Raw genomic sequence first — 24,895 nt, 5'->3', positions numbered from 1 at the left:
TGAAAGGTGAAATATTTAAGGGGAATCTGAGGGGGAACTTCTTCACTCAGAGGGTGGTGCAAGTGTGGAACGAGCTGCCAGCGGAAGTGGTGGATGCGTGTTCAATTGTAACATTTAAGAGAGGTTTGGATAGGTACATGGATGAGAGAGGTACGGAGGGATATGGTCCAGGCGCAGATAGATGGGACTAGGTAGAAAACCAGGCTGGCATGGACTAGATGGGCCAAAGGGACTGTTTCTGTGCTGTAGTGCTCTATGACGCTATGGCCCATGTGTGGAACATATTTTGGCCAGTTTTTACTTCAAAAATAAACCTTATTCATGAAAATATACACAGAAAATACTGACCAGCAATTGTTTAACGCACTGTTATGGACACTGACCCAATCCTGCAGAGGGTCGTAGACTCAGCCAGCTCCATCACAGGCACAACCCTCCCCGCCATCGAGGACATCTTCAAGAGGCGGTGCCTCAAGAAGGCAGCATCCGTCACTAAGGACCCTCGCCACCCGGGACATGCCCTCTTCTCGTTACTGCCATCGGGGAGGAGGTACAGGAGCCTGAAGACCTAATGATTCAGGAACAGCTTATTCCCCTCCGCCATCAGATTTCTGAACGGTCCATGAACCCATGAACACTACCTCGTTATTCCTTTTTTTTTGCACTGTTTATTTACTTTTGTAATTTTTTCATAATTTGATGCCTTTGCGCTGTACTGTTGCCGCAAAAACAACAAATTTCACGTCATCTAAGTCACAGATGATAAACCTGCTTCTGATCTGATTCCACATCGCTCAAGTTTTTCTCCTCCTCTCCATCACTTTTACCTCTTTTTCTCCCTTTCTCTCTCACTTTTTCTTCCCCTCTCCCTTCCATCACTTCCGAGAAGGTGCGTTGCACCCAGAAGCCATTTGATCTATTTGCACCGTAGAATAGATGTATGCAAATGAGTTTGTTAATGTTCTGTTGTTCAGCATCTTTTGCATATTGTGACCAGGCACACTAACCCTCAGCCTATTGGAGTTGAAAGGTTTTTTTAAATTCATCTTCCCTGTAACCCCCTTTCATATAATCATAGCATTTAGTACTTTTGATTGCCATGATGTTTTTTCTAAACCAATCCCCCATTCTGTGACGTGCACAGCTGTATAAATAAGGTCCCGGGACAGCTGTTTTCCGTTTTCTTCTACCTCTGGCTCATTCTCTATTGTTCCCTGTCTGAGGTGGTTGGCTTTCGTACAATCTCTCATCCCACCTCAGGCAGTTGAGAGAGAGATAAAGAGACACAGCGAGAAGGAAGGACATTTAAAATGGTAAGTGGCTTGAACACAGCTGGTGGACCCAAACCTTTAAACTGTTGAAACTAAAGGTGGAGTGTTACGATTTCTTTTAATCTGATGATGTGAACCCAAGCTGTTGTCTTAGGGGTCAGTTCTGGTTACAGAGGAGGGATCACTCTGATGGGAAACAATGGGGAGACAGTTTGGGGAGCAGTTACTCGGGGTGAAGTCAGAGAGTAAGGGTTTCATCGAATTGCTTTAAGTACGGCTAAACTGAGGGCCCCAAAAATTCTGCTGGAGTCAGGGAAGGATTTCTTTTGAGTAAAGGGAGACGATCTCAGTGTCCACTTGGGCTAATTCTCCAGGGAGTCCTCATCCTCACTGAACTCTCCATGTGCGCCTATCTTTGGGGGCTAGGTCATCCCAGGGACAGTCCAAGTCACGGGAGTTCGAGTTGCCAGCTATCACAACTGCAGCTATGCACTGACAATGAAAGCCAACCACTTAACACAAACTAAAAAATGCTGCAAATTTTTAAGGGGTGCACTTTCCCCTGTGTTGGAGAATCTAATGCAAGTGGAAATGTGTCTGTCTGACAGTGTGTGTGCCTGTGTGTGTTTCTGTCTTTCTGAGTATGTATTTGGGAGTGTGTGTGTGTGTGTGTGTGTGTGTGTGTGTGTATCTGTCTGTCTGTAGGTCTGACTGACTCTGTGTGTTTCTGTCTGATTGTGTCTGTGTGTATCTGTCTGTCTGCAGGTCTGACTGCATGTGTGCGTGTGTGCGCGTGTGTGCGTGCGCGTGCGTGTGTGTGCATGTGTGCGTGCGCGTGTGTGTGTATGTGTGTTTCTGAGTGACTGTGTGGCTTTCTGTGTGTGTGTTTCTGTCTGAGTGTGTGCGTGTGTTTCTAAGTGACTGTGTGTGTGTTGCTGTCTGAGTGTGTGCGTGTGTGTGTTTCTCTGAGTGTCTGTTTCGTGTGTGTGTGTGAGACTGAGTGTGTGTCTGAGTGTGTGTGTGTGAGTGTGTGAGTGTGTAAGTGTGTGTCCTGCTTCACTCTCATTCCTTTTATTGCTTCTTAGGGGCCATTTCTGAATTTGAAAAAATGTGATTTAAGAAGGAGCGAAGGGGGGATTCAGAACTTGGCTGAGTTCAGAGCTTATCTCAGGCTCTGTGTACATTTTAAAAATCTGCAGATGGGACTTTTTTGACTGGGTTAATGCAACTTTATCATGAAGAGGCAAATGGTTTATATTAACCTAATCTAACACGTTCAGGTTAGCTGTGTGCAACGCATTCCAATTGTGTGACGGCAACTAGCCGTGAAATGGGAGCTTTATAAGTTTTTTTGCAAAGTGCATTTTTCGCCCTTTCTCTTGGCCTTCTGCCAATCTCCCCCATTTCCTGGCAGTGCTGTGATTGGCCACCTTCTGTTTCCATTCAGCAGTCTTCTGGCGTCTGTGGAATTTGGGCTGTAGTTACACCGACACCTGTGCACAACTTGCTGCTGCCAACACTTGCGTTGCACTGGGATCCATGTCTAGGCAGGAATCAGCTGAATGTATGCGTGTGTGCATGCCTGTGTATGTCCATATGTGTACACGTATGTGTATCCACAAAGGAAGCTCAACATGGGAATACCTCTCTTGATCTCTTTCCCTTTCCCTTCCCTTGCCTCTGTTCCTTTTTATCTTTTTGTCTTTTTTTCCACGATCATTTTCATTTCTCCTTCTCATCCTTTCTCTCTTTCTCTTTCTTTGATCAGAGTCACAGAGTCATACAGCAGGGAAACAGGCCCCTCGGCCCAACTGGTCTATGCCGACCGAGATGTCCACCTAATCTAGTCCCATTTGCCCGCATTTGGCGCATATCCCTCTAAACCGTTCCTATCCATGTACCTGTCCAAGTGTCTTCTAAATGTTGTTATTGTACCTGCCTCAACCACTTCCTCTGGCAGCTCGTTCCATATACGGGCCACCCTCTGGGTGAAAAAGTTGCTCCTCAGGTTCCTATTCAATCTCTCCCCTCTCGCCCTAAACCTATGCCATCAAGTTCTTGATTCCCCAACCCTGGGAAAAAAACTATGTCCATTCACCCAATGTATGCCCCTCATAAGAACATAAGAAATAGGAGCAGGAGGAGGCCATTTGGCCCATCAAACCTACTCCACCATTCAATAAGATCATGGCTGATCTGGCCATGGACTCAGATCCACCTACCTGCCTTTTCCCCATAACCCTTAATTCCCCTGCTATGCAAAAATCTATCTAACTGTCTCTTAAATATATTTAATGAGGTAGCCTCTACAGCAGAGAATTCCACAGATTCACTGCGCTCTGGGAAAAGCAGTTTAGAACATAGAACAGTACAGCACAGTACAGGCCCTTTGGCCCATGATATTGTGCTGACCTATATAAACACCTTCTCCACAATCAATCGAACCTTTTTTTCCTGCACAGCCCATAATCCTTCATTTTTCTTACTTCTATGTGCCTATCTAAGAGCCTTTTAAATGTCCCCATTGTATCAGCCTCTACCACCACCCCCAGCAGTGCATTCCAGGCACCCACCACTCTCTGTGTAACGAACCTACCTCTGACATCTCCCCTGAACATTCCTCCTCTGACCTTAAACGGATGTCCTCTGGTATTGGCCATTGCCGCCCTGGGGAAAAGGTGCTGGCTGTCCACTCTATCTATGCCCCTCATAATCTTATACACCTCTATCAAGTCACCTCTCATCCTGCATCACTCCAAAGAGAAAAGCCCGAACTCGCTCAACCTTTCCCCATGAGACATAAGAGAAGATAAAATGTACGGGTTAGGAAGTTGTGGGCATGCTATGTTGGCACAAGAAGTGTGGCGACACTTGCGGCTGCCCCCAGAACACTCTACGCAAAAGATGCATTTCACTGTGTGTTTCGATGTACATGTGACTACTAAAGATATCTTTCTGTAAGCCTTGTGTACTCTTTCTGACTCTGAACATCTTCTGCTTAAATTAAACTGTTCAGAGGCTGGGCATCGCAATGCAAAGTTCATGTGGTCAATAATCGATCCAAACCATCTTCTTGCACAGAGCCAGAAAACAAGTGCGGACTCTGTGAATGGGGTAAAGCTGGGTTTTAAACAGAGAACGCTGCAAGTGCTCAGCAGATCAAGCAGCATTTAAGGTTATTGGACTGAAAGGCCATTTCTGACCTGGACATTTCCAGCTCTTATTACTAATCCATCTGGGGTTGATGCTAACTAATCAGTGCATGTCTCTCTTGACTATCCTCCATTTTCAGGAATCAGAATCACTAACTTATATGATATGAAATGTGTTGTTTTGCGGCAGCAGTACAGTGTAAGATATAAAAATCTATAAATTACAAAAATAAATAAATAGTGCAAAAACAAAAGGGATAACGAGGTAGTGTTCATAGGTTCATGGACCGTTCAGAAATCTGAAGGCAGACGGGAAGAAGCTGTTCCTGAATCGCTGAGTGTAGGTCTCCTGTACCTCCTCCCTGATGTAGTAACATGAAGGGGGCATGTCTCGGAAGGTGAGGGTCCTTAGTGGCTTCTTAAGTAGTTAGGATGCAGTTAGGGATGGGCACTAAGGTCTAGACCTAGCTCAGGACATCCATTTCCCTCAGATGAATAATAAACTAATAGAATAACTCACTTCTCCCACAGCGTGAATGTATCTCCATCCATGTTGGCCAGGCTGGTGTCCAGATGGGCAATGCCTGCTGGGAGCTGTACTGTCTCGAACATGGCATCCAGCCCAATGGCCATAGACTGGACGGCAAAAGCAACGCGGAGGCTGACGACTCATTCGACACCTTCTTCTGTGAGATGGGGTCTGGGAAACATGTGCCCAGGGCGATCTTTCTGGACCTGGAACCATCTGTGATCGGTAATGGAAATGTTCAATGACTAGAAGGTTGATACTTAGCAGTGAGAATCTGGTTCTCTGTTATCTGAAACTGGATTCATCAGTAACTACAAAGACAATTGAATACATTTCTGAAAAAGAAGTTCCTTGCAGTGCAATGCAGTAGGAGGGTAGTGGGGTTAATTGGATAGTCTGAAAGCACATACCCCCAGGCTCAAGGACAGCTTCTGTCCCACTGTTATAAGACTATTGAACAGTCCCCTAGTACGATAAAATGAACTCCTGACCTCACAATCTACCACGTTATGGCCTTGCACCTTATTGTCTGCCTGCACTGCACTTTCTCTGTAGCTGTAACACTGTTATTGTTTTCTGCATTCTGTTATTGTTTTCCCTTGTACTACCACAATGCACTGTGTAATGATTTGACCTGTACGAACGGTATGCAAGAAAGGTTTTTCACTGTACCTCAGTACAAGTGACAATAATAAACCAATTCCAATTCCAATTCTTTAAAAGTGCTGTCCCAAGAAAGGACAAATTGAAAATTGGTAAATTGGTTTATTATAGTCACATGTACCGAGGTACTGTGAAAAACTTTGTTTTGCATGCCATCCATACAGATCAATTCATTTCAACAGTGCATTGAGGTAGTACAAGGGAAAACAATAACAGAATGCAGAATAAAGTGTTACCATTACAGAGAAAGTGCAGTGCAGGCAGACAATAAGGTGCAAGGTCATAAAGAGGTAGACTGTAAGGTCAAGAGTCCATCTTATCGTACAAGGAGACCATTCAATAGTCTTATAACAGCGGGATAGAAGCTGTCCTTGAGCCTGGTGGTACGTGCTTTCAGGCTTTTGTATCTTCTGCCCAATGGGAGGGGGGAGAAGAGAGAATGTCCGGGATGGGTGGGGTCTTTGATTATGTTGGCTGCTTTACCGGGGCAGTGAGAAGTGTAGACATGGAGGGGAGGCTGGTTTCTGTGATGTGCTGAGCTGTGTCCACAACTCTCTGCAGTTTCTTGCGGTCTCGGGCAGAGCAGTTGCCATCTATCTCACAGGAACATCTCTACCCTGAACATCCAGTTGTGTTCAAACCACCAGGTGGTAGGAGACCAGTCCTTATGAGTAGCAAATTGTGATGGGACTGTCAAGACAGTCAAGATGATGTCCACTGCCATCTACTGGTGCAAGAATTAAAACCCATTAGAGTATTTTGTCATCTCTACTTTGAGGTTAAAGATAAATATTAAAACTGGTTGGAAAAGCAGCTGAAGGGGTTGAAGATGGGTATAATTTTTATCTTCCATTGCATAGATGTGTTCACTTTCATTTGAATGTTGAAATGATCCACAGCCAAGTGCCTGAAGAGAAGGAATGATACAAAGCAGGATCTGTCTGCTGTGTTGTGCCTGCATCAGCCATTTCAACAATCTCTCTAATTAGTCCCCCCCTTTCTGCACTCCGCGATTCCAGATCACAACAATCTTCTCATCTTCCCCTCTTACCAAGTACCTCAAATCTGTGCATCTATTTACTGACCCCATCTGTCAGTAGAAACAGTGTTTCACCTGATCTATCAACACCTTTCATAATTTTGACTGCCTCTGTTAAATCTCCCCTTAATCTTCTCTGCTGTAAGGGGAACAACAACAGCTTCTCTATATTCCGCACAAGCCAAGCTGAGTTGATGTTGTTCCCATTCTTTGTTCAGATGAGGTCCGTACTGGTGCCTATCGCCAGCTCTTCCATCCTGAGCAGCTCATCTCTGGCAAGGAAGATGCTGCCAACAATTATGCCCGTGGGCACTACACCATTGGCAAGGAACTGATTGATCCCGTCTTGGAGAGACTTCGGAAACTGGTATGGATATTTAGGGTGTAAGGTTCAGTCGTGGAATGATATGAGTCTGTTGTGTATTGAGTGCTTGTGTGTGTGTGTGTGTGTGTGTGTGTGTGTGTGTGTGTGCGCGCGCATATGGGTGTCTGTGTGTGTGGTCCTGTTTGACTCTGTGTGTGTGTGTGTGTGTGTGTGTGTGTGTGGTTCTGTCTGACTCTGTGTGTGTGTGTGTGTGTGTGTGTGTGTTGGGGTGTTCTGTCTGACTGTATACGTATGTGTGTGTGGCTCTATCTGACTGTGTTGTGTGTGTATGCGTATGTGGTTCTGTCTGAATCTGTGTGTGTGTGGTTCTGTCTGATGGGTGTGTGTGTGTGTGTGTGTGTGTGTGTGTTGGGGGGGTTCTGTCTGACTGTATACGTATGTGTGTGTGGTTCTATCTGACTGTGTTGTGTGTGTATGCGTATGTGGATCTGTCTGACTCTGTGTGTGTGTGGTTCTGTCTGATGGGTGTGTGTGTGTGTGTGTGTGTGTGTGTGTGTGTGTGTGTGTGTGTGTGTGTGTGTGTGTGTGTGCGTGTGTGTGTGCTGTTCAAAGTGCTTCAAATCTTGATTTACGGTCTCTTTTCCTAAATAAGGAGAGCACTTCTGCATTCAGTACTCCAGATGTGATCTCAGTGGTGCTCTTTTATAACCTACACCAACCTCCCAACTCTGTCAGCTTTTCTCGTTACTTGCTGCACCCACATACCAGCATTTTGCAAATCTCACGAGGACATTTAGATCCCTCTGTCTTTCAGATCTACTCAAACTCTCACTGCTTAGATAATATGCCAAAATAGAGAATTTCACATTTTCCCACATTTGTCAGATCTTTGTCCATTCACCTTAACCCATCCACATTCCTTCTTACATCCCACACTCAACGATTCAGGAACAGCTTCTTCCCCTCCACCATCAGATTTCTGAACGATCCACAAACCCATGAACACTATCTCGTTATTCTGGGGTTTTTTGCACTATTTATTTATTTTTGTAATTTATAATAACTTTATGTCTTGCACTGTACTGCTGCTGCAAAACAACAAATTTCACGTCGTATGTCAGTGATAATAAATCTGATTCTGACTCTGATTCTGATCCTCTGTACAGTGGGGGAGTGGTTTTGCCGATCAGGGACAGTGTCACAGCTGTAGAAAGGGAGGACGTCCTGGCGGTATCATCCACTGAGTCAGTGTGGGTGGAAGTCAGAAGCAGGAAGGGAGTGATCACTCTATTGGGAGTATTCTACAGACCCCCCAATAGCAGCAGAGATTCTGAGGAGCAGATCGGGAGGCAGATTTTGGAGAGGTGCAAAAATAACAGGGTTGTTGTCATGGGTGATTTCAACTTCCCTAATATTGATTGGCACCTCCTTAGTGTAAAGGGGATAGATGGGGCGGAGTTTGTTCAGTGTGTACAGGAAGGATTCCTGACACAGTATATGGACAGGCCGACTAGAGGAGAGGCCATGCTGGACATGGTACTGGGCAATGAGCCTGATCAGGTTTCAGATATCTTGGTGGGAGAGCATTTTGGAGATAGTGACCATAACTCCTTGACCTTTACCATAGCCTTGGAGAGGGATAGGAGCAGATGATAGGGGAAAGTATTTAACAGGGGGAGGGGGAATTATGATGCTATTAGGCAGGAACTTGGGAGCGTAAATTGGGAACAGATGTTCTTGGGGAAGTGCACAGCGGAAATGTGGAGGTTGTTTAAGGAATACTTGCATGGGGCTCTGGATAGGTTTGTCCCATTGAGGCAGGGTAAGGATGGTAGAGTGAAGGAACCGTGGTTGACATGAGATGTAGAATGTCTTGTCAAAAGGAAGAAAGAAGCTTACCTGAGGTTTAGAAAGCATGGATCATACAGGGCTCTGGAGAGTTACAAGGTAGCCAGGACAGAGCTTAAGAATGGACTTAGGAGAGCTAGAAGGGGGCATGAGAAGTCCTTGGTGAATAGGATCAAGCAGTGTGGAGGAACGGAGGGATCTTGGGGTCCACGTCCATAGATCCCTCAGGGTTGCCACGCAGGTCGATAGAGTTGTTAAGAAGGCCTTAAGTGTTGGCCTTCATTAGTTGGGGTATTGAGTTCAAGAGCCGCGAGGTAATGTTGCTGCTCTATAGAACTCAGATTGGACCACACTTGGAGTATTGTGTTCAGCTCAGGTTGCCTCATTATAGGAAGGATGTGGAAGCTTTAGAGAGGGTGCAGAGGAGATTTACCAGGATATTGCCTGGATTGGAGAGCATGTCTTATGAGGATAGGTTGAGTGAGCTGGGGCTTTTCTCCTTGGAGAGAAGGAGGATGAGAGGGGACTTGATAGAGGTGCACAAGATGATAAGAGGCATAGATCGAGTGGACAGTCAGAGACTTTTTCCCAGGGTGACAATGGCTAACACGAGGGGGCATAATTTTATGGTGACTGGAGGAAGATATAAGGGGGATGTCAGGGGTAAGTTTTTTTACACACAGAGTGGTGGGTGCATGGAATGCACTGCCGGCAGAGGTTGTGGGGACAGTTACATTAGGGACATTTAAGACACTCTTAGATAGACACATGAATGATAGAGAAATGGGGAGCTGTGTGGGAGGGAAGGGTTAGATAGATCTTAGAGCAGGATAAAATGTCGGCACAACATTGTGGCCCAAAGGGCCTGTACTGTGCTGTAGTGTTCTATGTTCTATGTAACTCACTTTCACATCAGTAAAACAATCATCTGAGGAGTTTTCCAGAGTACTTTTCCCATTTAATCCCAGGAATTTTTAAATGGAATTTTTGCCTCTGCCAGTACATGCACGGATAGGAAAGGTTTAGAGGGATATGGGCTAAACGCGGGCAAATCGAACTGGCTTAGATGGGACCTCAGTCAGTGTGAATGAGTTGGGCTGAAGGGCCCGTTTCCATGCTGCATGACTCTAGTCTAGGACTCTATGTCTAAGAGGAAGTAAGGACCTGTAATGATGCTCCATCCATTATCAAGGAGGTCAGGAACTGCTGGCTTTCCTGAAATATTCTTGTGATCCAGATGCCTTTATTGACAGTCATAGAGCAATACAGGATGGATAGAGGCCCTTCAGCCCAACAGGTCCATGCTGACCATGGTGCCCACCCAGCTAGTCCCAATTTCCTGCATTCAGCCCATATCCCTCCAAGCCCCACCCCTCCATGTACCTATCCAAGTGCTTCTCTGGACTCTGGGCAGGTCCCGGTGAATTGGAAGACAGCGAATGTCATACTACTGTTTAAAGCAGGGTGTAGGCAAAAGGCAGGTAACTATAGACCAGTTAGCTTAACATCTGTAGTCAGGAAAATGCTTGAAGCTATCATTCAGGAAGAAATAGTAAGACATCTGGATAGAAGTGGTTCCATCAGGCAGACACAGCATGGATTCAGGAAGGGCAGGTCCTGCTTGACATTCTTACTGGAGTTCTTTGAGGATATATGAGTGCAGTGGATGGAGGGGAACAGGTGGATGTTGTATACTTGGATTTCCAGAAGGTATTCGATAAGGTGCCACATAAAAGGCTTATCAATAAGATAAGGATGCATGGAGTTGGGGGTAATGTATTAGCATGGATAGAGGATTGGTTAACCAATAGAAGGCAGACAGTTGGGATAAATGGGTGTTTCTCTGGTTAGCAATCAGTGGTGAGCGGGGTGCCACAGGGGTCGGTGCTGGGCCTGCAACTGTTAACAATATACATTAAGGATTTGGAAGCGGGTACAGAGTGTCGTGTATCTAAGTTTGCTGATGACATTAAATTGAATGGAAAAGCAAATTGTGCAGAGGATGTGGAGAGTCTGCAGAGAGATATAGACAGGTTAAGTGAGTGGGAAGATGGAGTACAATGTTGGTAAATGTGAGGTCATCCACTTTGGAAGGAAAAATAGAAGATCAGATTATTATTTAAATGGTGAAAGATTGCAGCATGCTGTTGTGCAGAGGGACTTGGGAGTCCTTGTGCATGAATCGCAAAAGGTTGGTTTGCAGGTGCAACAGGTTATTAAGAAGACAGATGGAATGTTGGTCTTCATTGCTAGAGGGATTGAATTAAAGAACAGGGAGGTTATGCTGCAACTGTACAGGGTACTGGTGAGGCCGCACCTGGAGTACTGCGTGCAGTTCTGGTCTCCATTGATTCGGGAGATGAGGGGGTTAGCCTATGAGGTGAGATTGAGTCGCCTGGAATTATACTTGCTGGAATTTAGAAGAATGAGAGGGGGTCTTATAGAAACATATATAATTATGAAAGGGATAGATAAGATAGAGGCAAGAAAGTTGTTTCCTCTGGCAGGTGAGACTAGAACTGGGGGACATAGCCTCAAGATTCAGGGTTAAATATTTAGGATGGAGATGAGGAGAAACTGCTTTTCCCAGAGGGTAGTGAATCTGTGGAATTCTCTGCCCAGGGAAGCAGTGGAGGCTACCTCATTAAATAAATTTAAAACAAATTAGATAAGTTTTTGCATAGTAGAGGAATTAAGGGTTATGGGGAAAAGGCAGGAAGGTGGAGCTGAGTCCACGGCCAGATCAGCCATGATATTGAATGGCGGAACAGGCTCGATGAGCCAGATGGCCTCCTCCTGCTCCTATTTCTTATGTTCTCATGTACTTAAATGATACTATTGTTCCTGCCTCACCCACTTCCTCTGGCAGCTAATTCCATATATTCACCACCCTCTGTGTGAAAAAGTTGCCCCTCAGGTCCCTTTTAAATCTTGCCCCTCTCACCCTAAACCCATGCCCCCTAGTTTTGGACTCCCCAACCCTGGGGAAAAGACTGTTACCGTCCACCTTATCTATGCCTCCCATAATTTTAAACATTTCCATAAGGTCACCCCTCATTCTCCTACGTTCCAAGGAATAAAGACCCAGCCTGCCCAACCTCTCCCTATAACTCAGGCCCTCTGGTCCTGGCAACATCCTCGTAAATCTTCTCTGCGCTCTTTCCAGTTTAACCACGTCTTTCCTATAACGGGGTGACCAAAACTGTAGACGTGTGGCCTCCCCAACAACTTATACAACTGCAACATAATGTCGTAATTCCTGCACTCATTGCCCTGACTGATGAAGGCCAGCGTGCTGAACACCTTCTTCACCACCCTGTCTACCTGTGATGCCGAGATCTTGCAGCATTTGCTTCTCTTTGGGAGCTAACGTTTGTTCCTTTTGCTCTTTCTCTTCTACTCACTCAGGCTGACCAGTGTACGGGGCTGCAAGGCTTCTTTGTGTTCCACAGCTTTGGTGGTGGTACCGGCTCTGGTTTCACCTCCCTGTTGATGGAACGTCTTTCCGTTGACTACGGCAAGAAGTCCAAGCTGGAGTTCTGCATCTACCCAGCTCCTCAGATCTCAACAGCTGTGGTGGAGCCCTACAACGCCATTCTGACTACCCACACCACACTGGAGCACACCGATTGTTCCTTCATGGTGGACAATGAGGCCATCTACAACATCTGTCGCAGAAATCTGGATATCGAGCGCCCCGGCTATGTAAACCTCAACAGGCTGATTGGTCAGATTGTGTCGTCGATCACAGCTTCTCTTCGCTTCGATGGAGCTCTGAATGTTGATCTGACAGAGTTCCAGACCAATTTGGTGCCTTATCCCCGAATCCATTTCCCTCTGGTGACGTATGCTCCAGTGATCTCGGCTGAGAAAGCTTACCATGAGCAATTAAGTGTGGCTGAGATCACCAGTTCCTGCTTTGAGCCGGGCAACCAGATGGTCAAGTGTGACCCTCGCCATGGCAAGTACATGGCTTGCTGCCTGCTGTATCGGGGTGATGTGGTGCCGAAAGATGTCAACGCTGCTATTGCAGCCATCAAGACCAGGCGGAGCATCCAGTTTGTCGACTGGTGCCCGACTGGCTTCAAGGTTGGCATCAACTACCAGCCTCCCACTGTGGTGCCTGGTGGGGACCTGGCCAAGGTGCAGCGTGCGGTGTGTATGCTGAGCAACACCACTGCCATCGCTGAAGCTTGGGCACGTCTCGACCACAAGTTTGACCTGATGTACGCCAAGCGCGCCTTTGTGCATTGGTATGTTGGGGAGGGTATGGAGGAGGGGGAGTTCTCCGAGGCCCGGGAAGATCTAGCAGCCCTGGAGAAGGATTACGAGGAGGTCTGTGCAGATAGCACAGCGGATGATAATGATGGAGAGGAATTTTGAATTCCATCCATCCCCGTGCAGATCTTTTCACTTATGCGCTACATAAATTAGATTTGAATGAAACCACATTACTATTGAGGACTTTAATGTGTTTTCCACTTGAATTAATCATTGTGTAAAAAGTTGAAAATGTTGAGCATGTTAGACTGATCGGTTTGGCATATTTAATTGGAAACACATCTGTTTTCATCTAATGAAAGTAACTGCTGCAGTAATGCATTGGAAATACCTTTGATGTTCCTCATGGAGATCGAGTATACTGTTACAGTGGACATGGTGCCTTGTGATATGCTAAATGTTCCATTTCTTAGTCACAGCCTGCAATAATAAAGTAATTACATTCCATAGACGATGAGTGCACTCCCACCCTGGGAATATGAATTCATTTTAAAAGGAATTCCAGAAATAAGAATCTGGAATTGGTAAAAGTGACTTGGATTGTCACAATAAGATCTAGCATCTTCATGTACAGCCTTCAAGGAAGGAACCTTGCCATCTTTCTGTGCTCAGGCCTTTTTTATTCCTCTCCTGCCTCACATCGATGCTGTAATCTCCTTAAACATTCCCCTCAATTAGGTTAACAAGCTAAATGCACGTTGCATCCGGTGCTCCCGGTGTGGCCTCCTCTCTTATCGGTGAGACCGGACACGGATTGGGGGACCACTTCGTCGAGCACCTCAACTCTGTCTGCCGTGCCAGATCTCCCGGTGGCCAGCCATTTCAACTCCACATTCTCACACAGACGTGACTGTCCTCGGCCTCCTCCATGGCCAGGTCACGTCCAAACGAAACTTGGAGGAACAACAGCTCATATTCCGCATCGAATCCTCACATTTCTGGTAGCTGCTCCCCCTCTGTCCCTTTTCCCCTATTTTTCCTTTTTCTTTCCCTCTTTCCCCCTGATCTAACTGGCCCCCATCACCCCATCTCTTTCCCCTCCCTCTCCATCTGCCCATCACCCACACACTCCTCCTACTGGTTCCCCTCCCCACCTCCCTCCCTTTATTCCTTGCCCCACCTTCCTCTCCTATCAGATTCCATCATCTTCAGCCCTGTCACTTCCACCTATCACCTCCCAGCTTCTGACATCATTCCCATCCTCACCTGCCTATCAAGCCCCTCACCTGGATCCACCTATCACCTGCCAGCTCTTGCTTCACCCCTTCCCCCCACCTCTTTATACCGGCGATCTCCCCTCTTTCTCTCCAGTCCAGATGAAGGGTCTCGACCCGAAACGTCGACTGTCCATTTCCCTCCACAGATGCTGCCTGACCCGCTGAGTTCCTCCAACATTTTGTGTGTTAAATCACACCCATCACTGTTCTGGGGATGATCTGAATGTTGGGCTTGCCCATGACGCCCATACACTAAAAATTAGTAAGATCTGTGTGATCCTGCCTCAGTTGTTGTGAGATCCCAGAACCCATAGATCTGATGTGCTGAAATTTGAAGAGAATATGTGCTAGAGAAAGTTGTTGAGGCAGGTATAATAACAACATTTGGTGTTGGTTTTAAAAGACATTTGGACTTGTACATGGATAGGAAAGGTTTAGAGGGATATGGGCCAAATGCAGGCAAATGGTACTAGCTTAGATGGGCATCTTGGTCAGCATGGATGAATTGGGCTGAAGAGCCTGTGTCTATGCTGTATTGCTCTATGACTCTAATAAGAATTGCTCATTAATAGTTCTCAATAATTTTTCACCAATAATAGTTCTCAAGAGCTCAGGATGTGCAGAAGACACTCCCACATTCACAGACTCCCAGTGGTAGAACTCTCGCCTCAGGGCAAAAGGTTGTGTCTTAAAAGCTTTGACTCACTTCCCATTCAGTGTGGAAGGAGTACCACAACATCAGAGTTGTTGCTTCCAGAACAGACATTAAACTGAGGCCCTCCAAATCTTCAGGTGGACAGGAAAGGGTAGGGGAAAGACAGTAATACTCTCAGAGAGAAAGCACATTGCAAACCTAAAAAGGGTCCAAGGGACCTTGTAACCAATGAAGTTCTTTTAAAATGGAGTTTCACGTTGTAACACTGGAAACTCAGCAGCCTTCTGGCTCCTCTAGATCAGAATGAGGTAATGACCATAACACTGGTGGGAGCTCCCCTGCTATTCAAATTCGTGCCTTGGTATTTTTTATATTCACCCTAAATGCAGGCAGGGCTTCCATTTAACATCTTATATGAAAGAAGAAACCTTAGACTCCTTTACTGCTACACCAGGACTTCATCCCAGGTTAAGTTCTTAAATCCATGAAGCGGGACTTAAACTGACTAGTTTTTAACCCTGAAACAACAATGCTACCAACTGATCTACAGCTGATTTGTATCAATGCCTTAGGAAGCAACAAATCAAATAAGTACACTTAATTAAGAAGAGTCCAAGTGCAGTGGTGAAATATCTGCTGGGGTAATGGAAGGTTGTTCTTATTTCAAAGTCGAAGTCAGATGTACAAGTACATGTGTGCACAGGTGCAATGAAAAACTTGCAGCAGCACCACAGGCACATAGCATCAGATATGACAAGATTTCTTTATTAGTCACATGTACATCGAAACACACAGTGAAGTACATTTTTTGCGTAGAATGTTTTGGAGGCAGCCCGCAAGTGTCGCCACGCTTGTGGTGCCAACATAGTATGCCCACAACTTCCTAACCTGTACGTCTTTGGAATGTGGGAGGAAACTGGAGCATTCATAAAAAAAACATCAATCATACACAATATCTACAGGAAAGAATGCAATTAGAACAAAACAGATGACCATTGTAGTGCAAAGAGGTCAAAATGGTCATAGTGTTGCTAAACTGCAGTGATTAGAGTTGTGCTGGTTGGTTCAAGAACCAAATGGTTGAAGGGACATAGCTGTTCTTGAACCTGGTGGTGTGGGACTTCGGGCTTCTGTACCTCCTGCCCAATGGGAGCTGTGAGAAGATGGCATGGCCCGGATGGTGGGGATCTTTGATGATGGATGGTGCCTTCTTGAGGCAGCACCTCCTGTAGATACTCCCGATGGTGGGGAGGGATGTGCCCATGATGTATTGGGCTGAGTCCACTACTCTCTGCAGCTTCTTACACTTCTGTGCATTCGAATTGATGTACCAGACTGTGATGCAACCAGTCAGCATAAAACAAAGACTAAATAGAGAAAGTCTTGTTATGTATGCTGGCAACTCATGCTGTTTGCATTCTTTATACAAAGACTTTAAACAAATATATTATTATAAACAGCTACAATTTGCATAGAACCAAATGGATAACAAGAAGTTAGACTGCACAGTTCCCAGTTCTTCATTGCCTTTTAAATTGGACTTACTGGTGTTATTAGGCTTCTGTCTGGGATCAGAAGAGTACAGGGACATTCATCTCCTTGAGCCTGTTCCGCTATTCAATTAGATCATGAGCAAACCACATAATCACTGCCAAACCAGCCCAACCACAACTCGGCCTTGAATGTTTCCAACCTGACCTCATTACACATGAGGAGAGAGTTCCAAATTTCCTCAAATGCCTCAGGACTTCACCGCTGATGACCTAATTCTAATTTGGAGGTTGGAGCCTCTTTCTTCTGGACACATCACCAGTAGAAATGATTTCTATCTATCCTGCCAATCCTTTGTCATCTTAAACACCTCCTCACTCCACCCTCTCAAGCTCCCAAGCACAAGGGAATACACGTTTATATATCCTGACCTTATAACTTAACCCTTTCAGTTCCCGTTTCATTACACAAATCAGAATTGTGCCCTGTCCATCCCCAGTACCTTCTGAGTCAAAATTGAATGAAGTAACTTCAGTTGATTCCTTACCTGGGAATACCATGACTTCACCCAATCCCCTAGTAATTCATGAGAAGAAACTGGGCTCCAAGAGCTTTGAGGCAAATGCTGCACAAGTATAGAAGAAAGCCCACCCATCAACCATCTCCCGTCTTCCTTCCACAGAGCCACCTGGTCTATAAATGGCAAAGGCTATTGATAGTTTCAACAAATCATCTCTGCTCTTTATATTGATTGATTAAATCAGTATGTTTGCATTATAAAGTGTCACACATGGACCACTAATTTCCAAGGGCATCATGACTAGTGGGAAACAGACCTCTGTGTGTGTACAGATGAACCCGATAGAGTTTGGGAGTGGGAGAGAGATTCTGGCTTCTGCTCTCTTCCTCTCCAGCCCTGATGAAGGGTCTCAACCCGAAATGTCGACTCTTTATTTCCCTCCATAGATACTGCCTGACCTGCTGAGTTCCTCCAGCACTTTGCGTTCATTGTTGATTCAGCTGTCTTGGAGATCAACACAATGTATGCACTGGAGGTAAGGGAAGAGATGTGTACCCAAGGCTGGATCCTGAACACAGGGAGCATATCTTGCATGCGTGTCCCACTGTAACAGGACAATTGAGAGGATGGGTAAAGTCAACCAAAATGATTAAAAAGAGGAAAAGTGCCTAAATTAAACTTTATAAATAGAGACAATTAAGAAGACCATAAGAGACATGGGAACAGAATTAGGTCATTCAGCCCATCGAGTCTGTGCCACCATTCATTCATGGCTGATTTTTTTTGTCTCAGCCCCATTCTCCCCATAACCCCTAACCCCCTAAAGAACCTGTCAATCTCTGTCTTAAATACATCCAATGTCTTGGCCTCCACAGCTCCCGGTGGCAATGAATTCCAAAGATTCAGAAGGAAAGACCTAGAGAAAGTAAAAGACTAGAAGAGAAGTTGACTGCTGAGCCACCTGCCAAGTGCCAGGACAGTAATAGGAATGCAACTATCACAACACATGTACTGCTTGCATAATATGAACTATAAAATTGTAAAATTGCCTTTGATTTAATAAAATTCACTGTTAACAAGAATAGTATTGTCAATAGCATGATGTCAGGGGAGTGCCTGCACTTAGCTGGAACCGGGTATCAGGATTAGCTGCATGTTGAAGTTCTAAAGTGTGATAATGATCAAAACTCTCCTGAAGCTTCCTTCCAATACCAGAGGGCATGCATTTAAGGTGAGGGGGGTAGGTTCAGAACAGACATGAGGGTTATGTTTTTTACTGAGAGAGTGGTGGATGCCTAGAATGCGTTGCCTGATAGGGTGGTGGAGGCAAATTCATTTGGGGCTTTTAAGAGCGGCTTGGATGGGCACATGAATGAGAGGAAAATAGAGGGATATGGACATCCTGTAGGTAGGAGGGAATAGATATGTTGGCACAACATTGTGGGCCAAAGGTCTTGTTCTGTGCTGTACTGTTTTCTATGTTTTATGTTCCTCCTGCTTTGTATTCTGGTCATTTTCAAATAAAGTTCAATATTTCATTAGCCTTTGTCAACATGAAAAGGAGAGAGATTTTAGAACGTTTAATGACATGAGGCCATCCCAAAGTGCTTTATGGTTGATTATATTTTCCTGGTGTGTACATTCTTGCAGTGCAGGGAGCATCTCAACATTTGGCCCTCATTAGTCAGGGCATTGAGTATAGAAGCTGGGATGTTATGTTGCAGTTGTACAAGACGTTGGTGAGGCTGCACTTGGAGTATTGTGTCAGTTTTGGTCACCCTGCTATAGGAAAGATGTCATTAAACTGGAAAGAGTGCAGAAAAGATTTACAAGGAATCTGCCAGGACTTGAGGGACTGAGTTATAGGGAGAGGTTGGACAGGATAGGCCTTTTTTCCTTGGAGCGTAGGAGACTGAGAGGTGATCTTATAGAGGTGTATAAAATCATGAGGGGCATAGATAGGGTGAATGCAGTCAGTCTTACTCCCAGGGTTGGAGAATCAAGAACTAGAGGGCATGGGTTTAAGGTGAAAGTGGAGAGATTTAATAGGAACTTGAGGGACAACTTTTTTACACTGAAGGTGGTATGTATGTGGAACGAGCTGCTAGAAGAAGTGGTTGAGGCAGGTACAATAAGATATTTAACATATTTATTTGTTAGTCACATGCACATCGAAACACACAGTGAAATGCATCTTCTGGCGTTACTGAGAATGCACTGGGGGCAGCCCGCAAGTGTCGCCACTCTTCCAGCGCCAACATAGCATGCCCACAGCTCCTAACCCATAGGAATGCGGGAGGAAGCCGGAGCACCCGGAGGAAACCCACGCAGACACGGGGAGAACATACAAACTCCTTACAGACAGCGGCTGGAATTGAACCCAGGTTGCTGGTGCTCTAATAGCGTTACATTAACCACTACACTACTGTGCCAATTGGACAGGTACATAGATTGGAAAGGTTTAGAAGGTTATAGGCCAAACATGGGCAAATGGGTGGATGGCTAGCTTGGATGGGCATCTTGGTCGATGTGGACCTGTTAAGCTGAAGGACCTGTTTCCGTGCTGTATGACTCCATGACTCTATAAGGGCCAGAACAGTAAAAGGAATGCAACCAGGAGAAACCCGCTATAATATTGTAAACTTATAGAATGTTTAATGGACATCCCAAAGTGCATTATAGTTGACCATATATTTTTCCAAGTGTGTACACTCTTGCAGTGCAGGGAGCATCTCGGCAATTGGCATCACAGCAATGGTACGGCAGTGTAACGGTTAACCTAACGCTATTACAGCACTAGCGACCCAGGTTCAATTCCAGCCGCTGTCTGTAAGGAGTTTGTATGTTCTCCCCGTGTCTGTGTGGGTTTCCTCCGGGTGCTCCGGTTTCCTCCCACATTCCAAAGACATACGGAATTAGGAGGTTGTGGGCATGCTATGTTGGCGCCGGAAGTGTGGTGACACTTGTGGGCTGCCCCCAGAACACTCTACGCAAAAGATGCATTTCACAGTGTGTTTCGATGTACATGTGACTAATAAAAAAGTCTTATCTTAAATAAACAGTTGTATGATCTGTTTCTTCAGTGATGTTAACTGAGAGATAAATATTGGCACTGCACTCCGAGGAGAATTTCGCATGTGAATAGTGACACAAGATCTTTTACTTGTGGCCTAGACAGCAGATGGATCCTTAGTTTAAAATAAAAGGTATCACTAGGGAGCTCATCAGATTCCATCAATCAAAGTTTCCCTACCTTCTCCTGCTTCCTAACCAATATCGAACATACTACTATACAATTGTATTCCCTTTCACTTTTGGTATTTAAAGTAAGGACTTGTTGTCTCAACCTGAAGCATTGACTGTTTATTTCCCTCCATAGATGCTGCCTGACCTGCTGAGTTCCTCCATCTTCTTGTGTGTGTTGCGTTAAATTTCTCCATACAGATACCACGTGTTCTCACACCTTACCTGCCATTATAATAACCTCCAGATTCTAGGAATCAAGTCTCACTAACTGAACTTGTGTGGTTACTTGATTTTTCTCCCTTGCTTAAAGAATAGAACGGAATTTACAGATTTCCAATCCAATGGAAACTTTCCAAAATCAACAGAACTTTCCAACCAGGGCCTCAATAAGGTTCATTATTGTATCATTATTATTTTATTCTCTTCTCCTACAGTGAAGGTGCAATCAAAAATACTCATTCAACACATTTGCCATTTTGTTATTGACCGTTACAGACATTGTAATGTTGTTGTCTGTCTTTAATAGACATATATTCCCCTTTATCACTTCTTTTACTTTGCAGACTTTACCCGTTAACTTTGATGTGGCTGGTAATTTTTTCAGACAGTCACCTCATACACCTCTTTTATTACACTCAAAGAGCACTTAGGGATGTTTTACTAGGTTAAAGGTGCTACTTAATTCTAGACTGATGCAGTTCTTCAAACACATTATAGTTTTCAATTAATGATCAGAACTGAGTATGCTGGTCATTTTCCTCCTCAATGTTGCCTTTGGAAGTTAATTCAATAAATTAATTTGAATCAGAATCTTCCCCTCCAACATCAGATTTCTGAATGGTCCATGAACACTACCTCGTTATTCCTCTTTTGCACTATTTATTTATTTTTGTAACTTATAGTTATTTTCATGCCTTGTACGGTACTGCTGCTGCAAAACAACACATTTCATGACAAATGTCAGTGATAATAAACCTGATTCTAATTCTGATTCTGATACATGAGGCGCTGCTTCAAGAAGGCAACATCTGTGGGCAGGCACGGTAGAGTAGCAGTTAGCGTAACGCTATTATAGCCCCAGCGACCTGGGTTCAATTCCAGCCGCTGTCTGTAAGGAGTTTGTACGTTCTCCCTATGACTGCGTGGGTTTCCTCCCACATTCCAAAATACATATGGGTTAGGAAGTTGTGGGCATGCTATGTTGGCGCCGGAAGTGTGGCGACACTTGTGGGCTGCCCCCAGAACAGCCTACGCAAAGATACATTTCACTGTATGCTTCGATGTACATGTCAGTAATAAAGATACCTTATCTATCATCAAAGATCCCCCACCAGCTGGACCATGCCATCTTCTTGTAGCTACCACCGGGCAGGAGGTACAGAAACCTGAAGTCCCACACCACCAGGTTCAGGAACAGCTACTTCCCTTCAACCATTTGGTTTTTGAACCAACCAACACAACCCTAAGCACTACAGATGAGCAACATTGTGACCACTTTGCACTACAATAGACTGTCTTTGTTTTGTTCTAATTGTGTTCTTTCTGTAAAAATGGTGTACAATTTATGTTTAATTTATGTTTTTCTCGTGAATGTTGCTTACATGATGCTATGTGCTTGTGATGCTGCTGCAGGTAAGTTTTTCATTGCACCCGTGCACACATGGACTTGTACAGATGACAATAAATGACCTGGAACATCTGGTGGTCAAGTGTTCGTCCGCACTACCTGCCGAGGGAGTTCTCCGCAGTCTTCCTGGTAGCTGTGAACATTCTCCCCTGGCATACGTCAGTCTGGCACTGGAGGAGCTGAGCACCGTGATCAACAGTCACGAGACAGTGCACCCTGATGCCTTCCTGATCACCACAGAAGACTTCAACCAGGCCAGCGTGAAGAAGTCTCTGACAAACTACCACCGACATGTCACCTGTGCAACCAGAGGAGCCAACACACTCGATCACTGTTACACCATCATCAAGAACGCTTACCATGCCATCCCACACCCGCACTTTGGCAAGTCTGATCACCTGGCTGTACTTCTACTCATGACACACAGGCAGAGACTGAGGACCGCAGCACCAGTGGTGAGGACCATGAAGGTCTGGTCCAGGGAGGTGGAGGATCGTTTACAGGACTGCTTTGAATCAGTGGACTGGACCATACTCAGGGGTTCATCTTTGGATCTGAATGAATACGTCACAGCCGTCACCGACTTCATCAAGACCTGTGTGTGCCGTCAAGAACATACTGAGTTTTCCCAAACCAGAAGTCCTGGATGAACTAGGAGATTCACAGTCTGCTGAGGGCTAGATTTATGACGTTCAAGACCGGCGATCCAGAACCCTACAAGAATTTCAGGTACGACCTACGGAAGGCGATTGTGAGAGCAAAAAGGCAATTCTGTGTGAAGTTAGGGACACAATCAGACACATGACAGCTGTGGCAGGGTATGCATGCCATTACTTCATGTAGTGGTTGGCATAACACTATTACAGCGCCAGCAACCCGGGTTCTATTCCAGCTACTGTCTGTAAGGAGCTTGTACGTTCTCCCCATGTGTCTGTGTGGGTTTCCTCCGGGTGCTCCGGTTTCCTCCCACATTCCAAAGACGTACAGGTTAGAAAGTTGTGGGCATGCTATGTTGGTGCCGGAAGTGTGGTGACACTTGCGGGCTGCCCCCAGAACACTCTACACAAAAGTTGCATTTCACTGTGTGTTTCGATGTACGTGACTCATAAAGACACCTTATCTTATAAATGGCAGTGATGCTTCACTCTCTGATGAGCTCAACACCTTTTATTCATGCTTTGAAAGGGAGAATAACACTACACCTGTGCAAATCCCCACAGCATCTGGTGACCCTGTGATCTCTGTCTTGGAGGTCGACGTCAGAACATCCTTCAAGAGGGTGAACCCTCGCAAGGTGTCAGGCCCCAACAGTGTATCTGGCAGGGTACTGAAAATCTGTGCCAACCAACTGGTTCAAGGACATCTTCAACATCTCACTGCTGCAGTCAGAGGTTCCCACCTGCTTCAAAAGTCCATCAATCATACCGGTGCCCAAGAAGAGCAGGGTGAGCTGCCTCAGCAACTATCACCCGGTAGCACTCACATCTACTGTGATGAAGTGCTTTGAGAGGTTGGTCATGGTTAGAATTAACTCCTGCCTGAGCAAGGACCTGGACCCACTGCAATTTGCCTACCGCCACAACAGGTCTACAGCAGACGCAATCTCAATGGCTCTCCACTCAGCTTTGGAGCACCAGGACAACAGCAAAACATATGTCAGGCTGCTGTTTATCGCTAACAGCTCAGTGTTCAACACCATCATCCTCTCTGTACTAATCAACAAGCTTCAAAACCTGGGCATCTGTACCTCCCTCTGCAACTGGATCCTCGACTTCCTTATCGAGAGACCACAGTCAGTGCAGATCGGTAGTAACATCTTCTCCTCACTGACAATCAACACAGGCACACCTCAAGGATGCGTGCTTCGCCCACTGCTCTACTGTCTCTACACTCATGACTGTGTGGCTAGGCCCAGCTCAAATGCCATCTCTAAATTTGCCAATGACACCACTGTTGTTGCCAGAATCTCAGATGGCGATGAGGAGGTGTACAGGAGTGAGATAGATCGGCTGGTTGAGTGGTGTCGCAACAATAACCTCGCACTAAATGTCAGCAAGACCAAGGAATTGATTGTGGACTTCAGGAAGGGGAAGTCAGGAGAACACACATCAGTCCTCATTGAGGGGTCAGCGGTGGAAAGGGCGAGCAGCTTCATGTTCTTCGGTGTCAACATCTCAGAGGATCTGCCTTGGGCCCAACACATTGATGCAATCATGAAGAAGGCACATTATACCATCGGGGAGGAGGTACAGGAGCCTGAAAACCCACACTCAAGGTTTCATGAACAGCTTCTCCCCCTCCGCCATCAGATTTCTGAACGGTCCATGAACCCATGAACACTACCTCATTATTCTTCTTTTGCACTATTTATTTATTTTTGTAAGTTATAGTAATTTTTATGTCTTGCACTGTACTGCTGCCACAAAACAACAAATTTCACAACATATATCAGTGATAATAAACCTGATTCTGAATCTAAATGGACTTTGAAATTAAGTTGAGATTCTGTTTGCTCTCACACATGCAGATGTAAAAGACCATGTGGGACTATTTCAAAGAATAAGTGCCTGGTGCTCAGTCCAATATTCACCTCTCCCCCAATGTTCCCAAAATGTCATTATCACATTGCTGCTTGTGGGAGCTTGCTGTGCAAAAATTGGCTGCATCATCCTCCACTACAGCAGTGACTACACTGCCAAAGTGCCTAGTTGGTTATAAATCTCCTGCAGTGTTGAACAACTCTCTCTTACTTTACTGAATTAGTTATCCCAGTAGTCTGGATCAATAACCTTGAGAACACAAAACTCAGTTGGTCCACTAACGCCCTCTAGAGAAAGAAACCTGTCGTTCTCAACAGGTTACTTTGGATATTTGTGGTTCTAGTCCCACACCAAAGGGGTTGACTCCCACTTGAAAGATGTGCAATTGCAGCAGTTTCTAAATTATCCTAATTGTAATCATTTATGTTTTAACCAATCACTTTTGGTGCATCAACAGTTGTATAAATAGGCTACCAGGTCAGCTAATTGTT

General features: G+C 45.3%; 1 protein-coding gene across 1 annotated transcript; it reads left to right on the top strand.

Annotated features, from left to right (window-relative positions):
* Nucleotides 1-1,178: 1,178 nt before the first annotated feature.
* LOC127569652 (tubulin alpha-8 chain-like) lies at nt 1,179-13,557 on the top strand. Its single transcript, XM_052014455.1, has 4 exons — nt 1,179-1,313; nt 4,955-5,177; nt 6,873-7,021; nt 12,236-13,557. Exons 1-4 carry the CDS (start codon nt 1,311-1,313, stop codon nt 13,208-13,210), a joined length of 1,350 nt encoding a protein of 449 aa, XP_051870415.1. The 5' UTR covers nt 1,179-1,310; the 3' UTR covers nt 13,211-13,557.
* Nucleotides 13,558-24,895: the final 11,338 nt, after the last annotated feature.

The sequence above is a fragment of the Pristis pectinata genome, chromosome 1, assembly GCF_009764475.1.
Source record: "Pristis pectinata isolate sPriPec2 chromosome 1, sPriPec2.1.pri, whole genome shotgun sequence".
Classification (NCBI taxonomy): Eukaryota; Metazoa; Chordata; class Chondrichthyes; order Rhinopristiformes; family Pristidae; genus Pristis; species Pristis pectinata.
This window is presented reverse-complemented; position numbering and strand designations above follow the sequence as displayed.

Bases quoted from the DNA above. Each gene is read 5' to 3' on its own strand.
- LOC127569652 (XM_052014455.1), top strand. The intron at 5,178-6,872 runs GTAATGGAAATG...TTCTTTGTTCAG, and splicing joins CCTGGAACCATCTGTGATCG to ATGAGGTCCGTACTGGTGCC. The intron at 7,022-12,235 runs GTATGGATATTT...CTACTCACTCAG, and splicing joins TGGAGAGACTTCGGAAACTG to GCTGACCAGTGTACGGGGCT.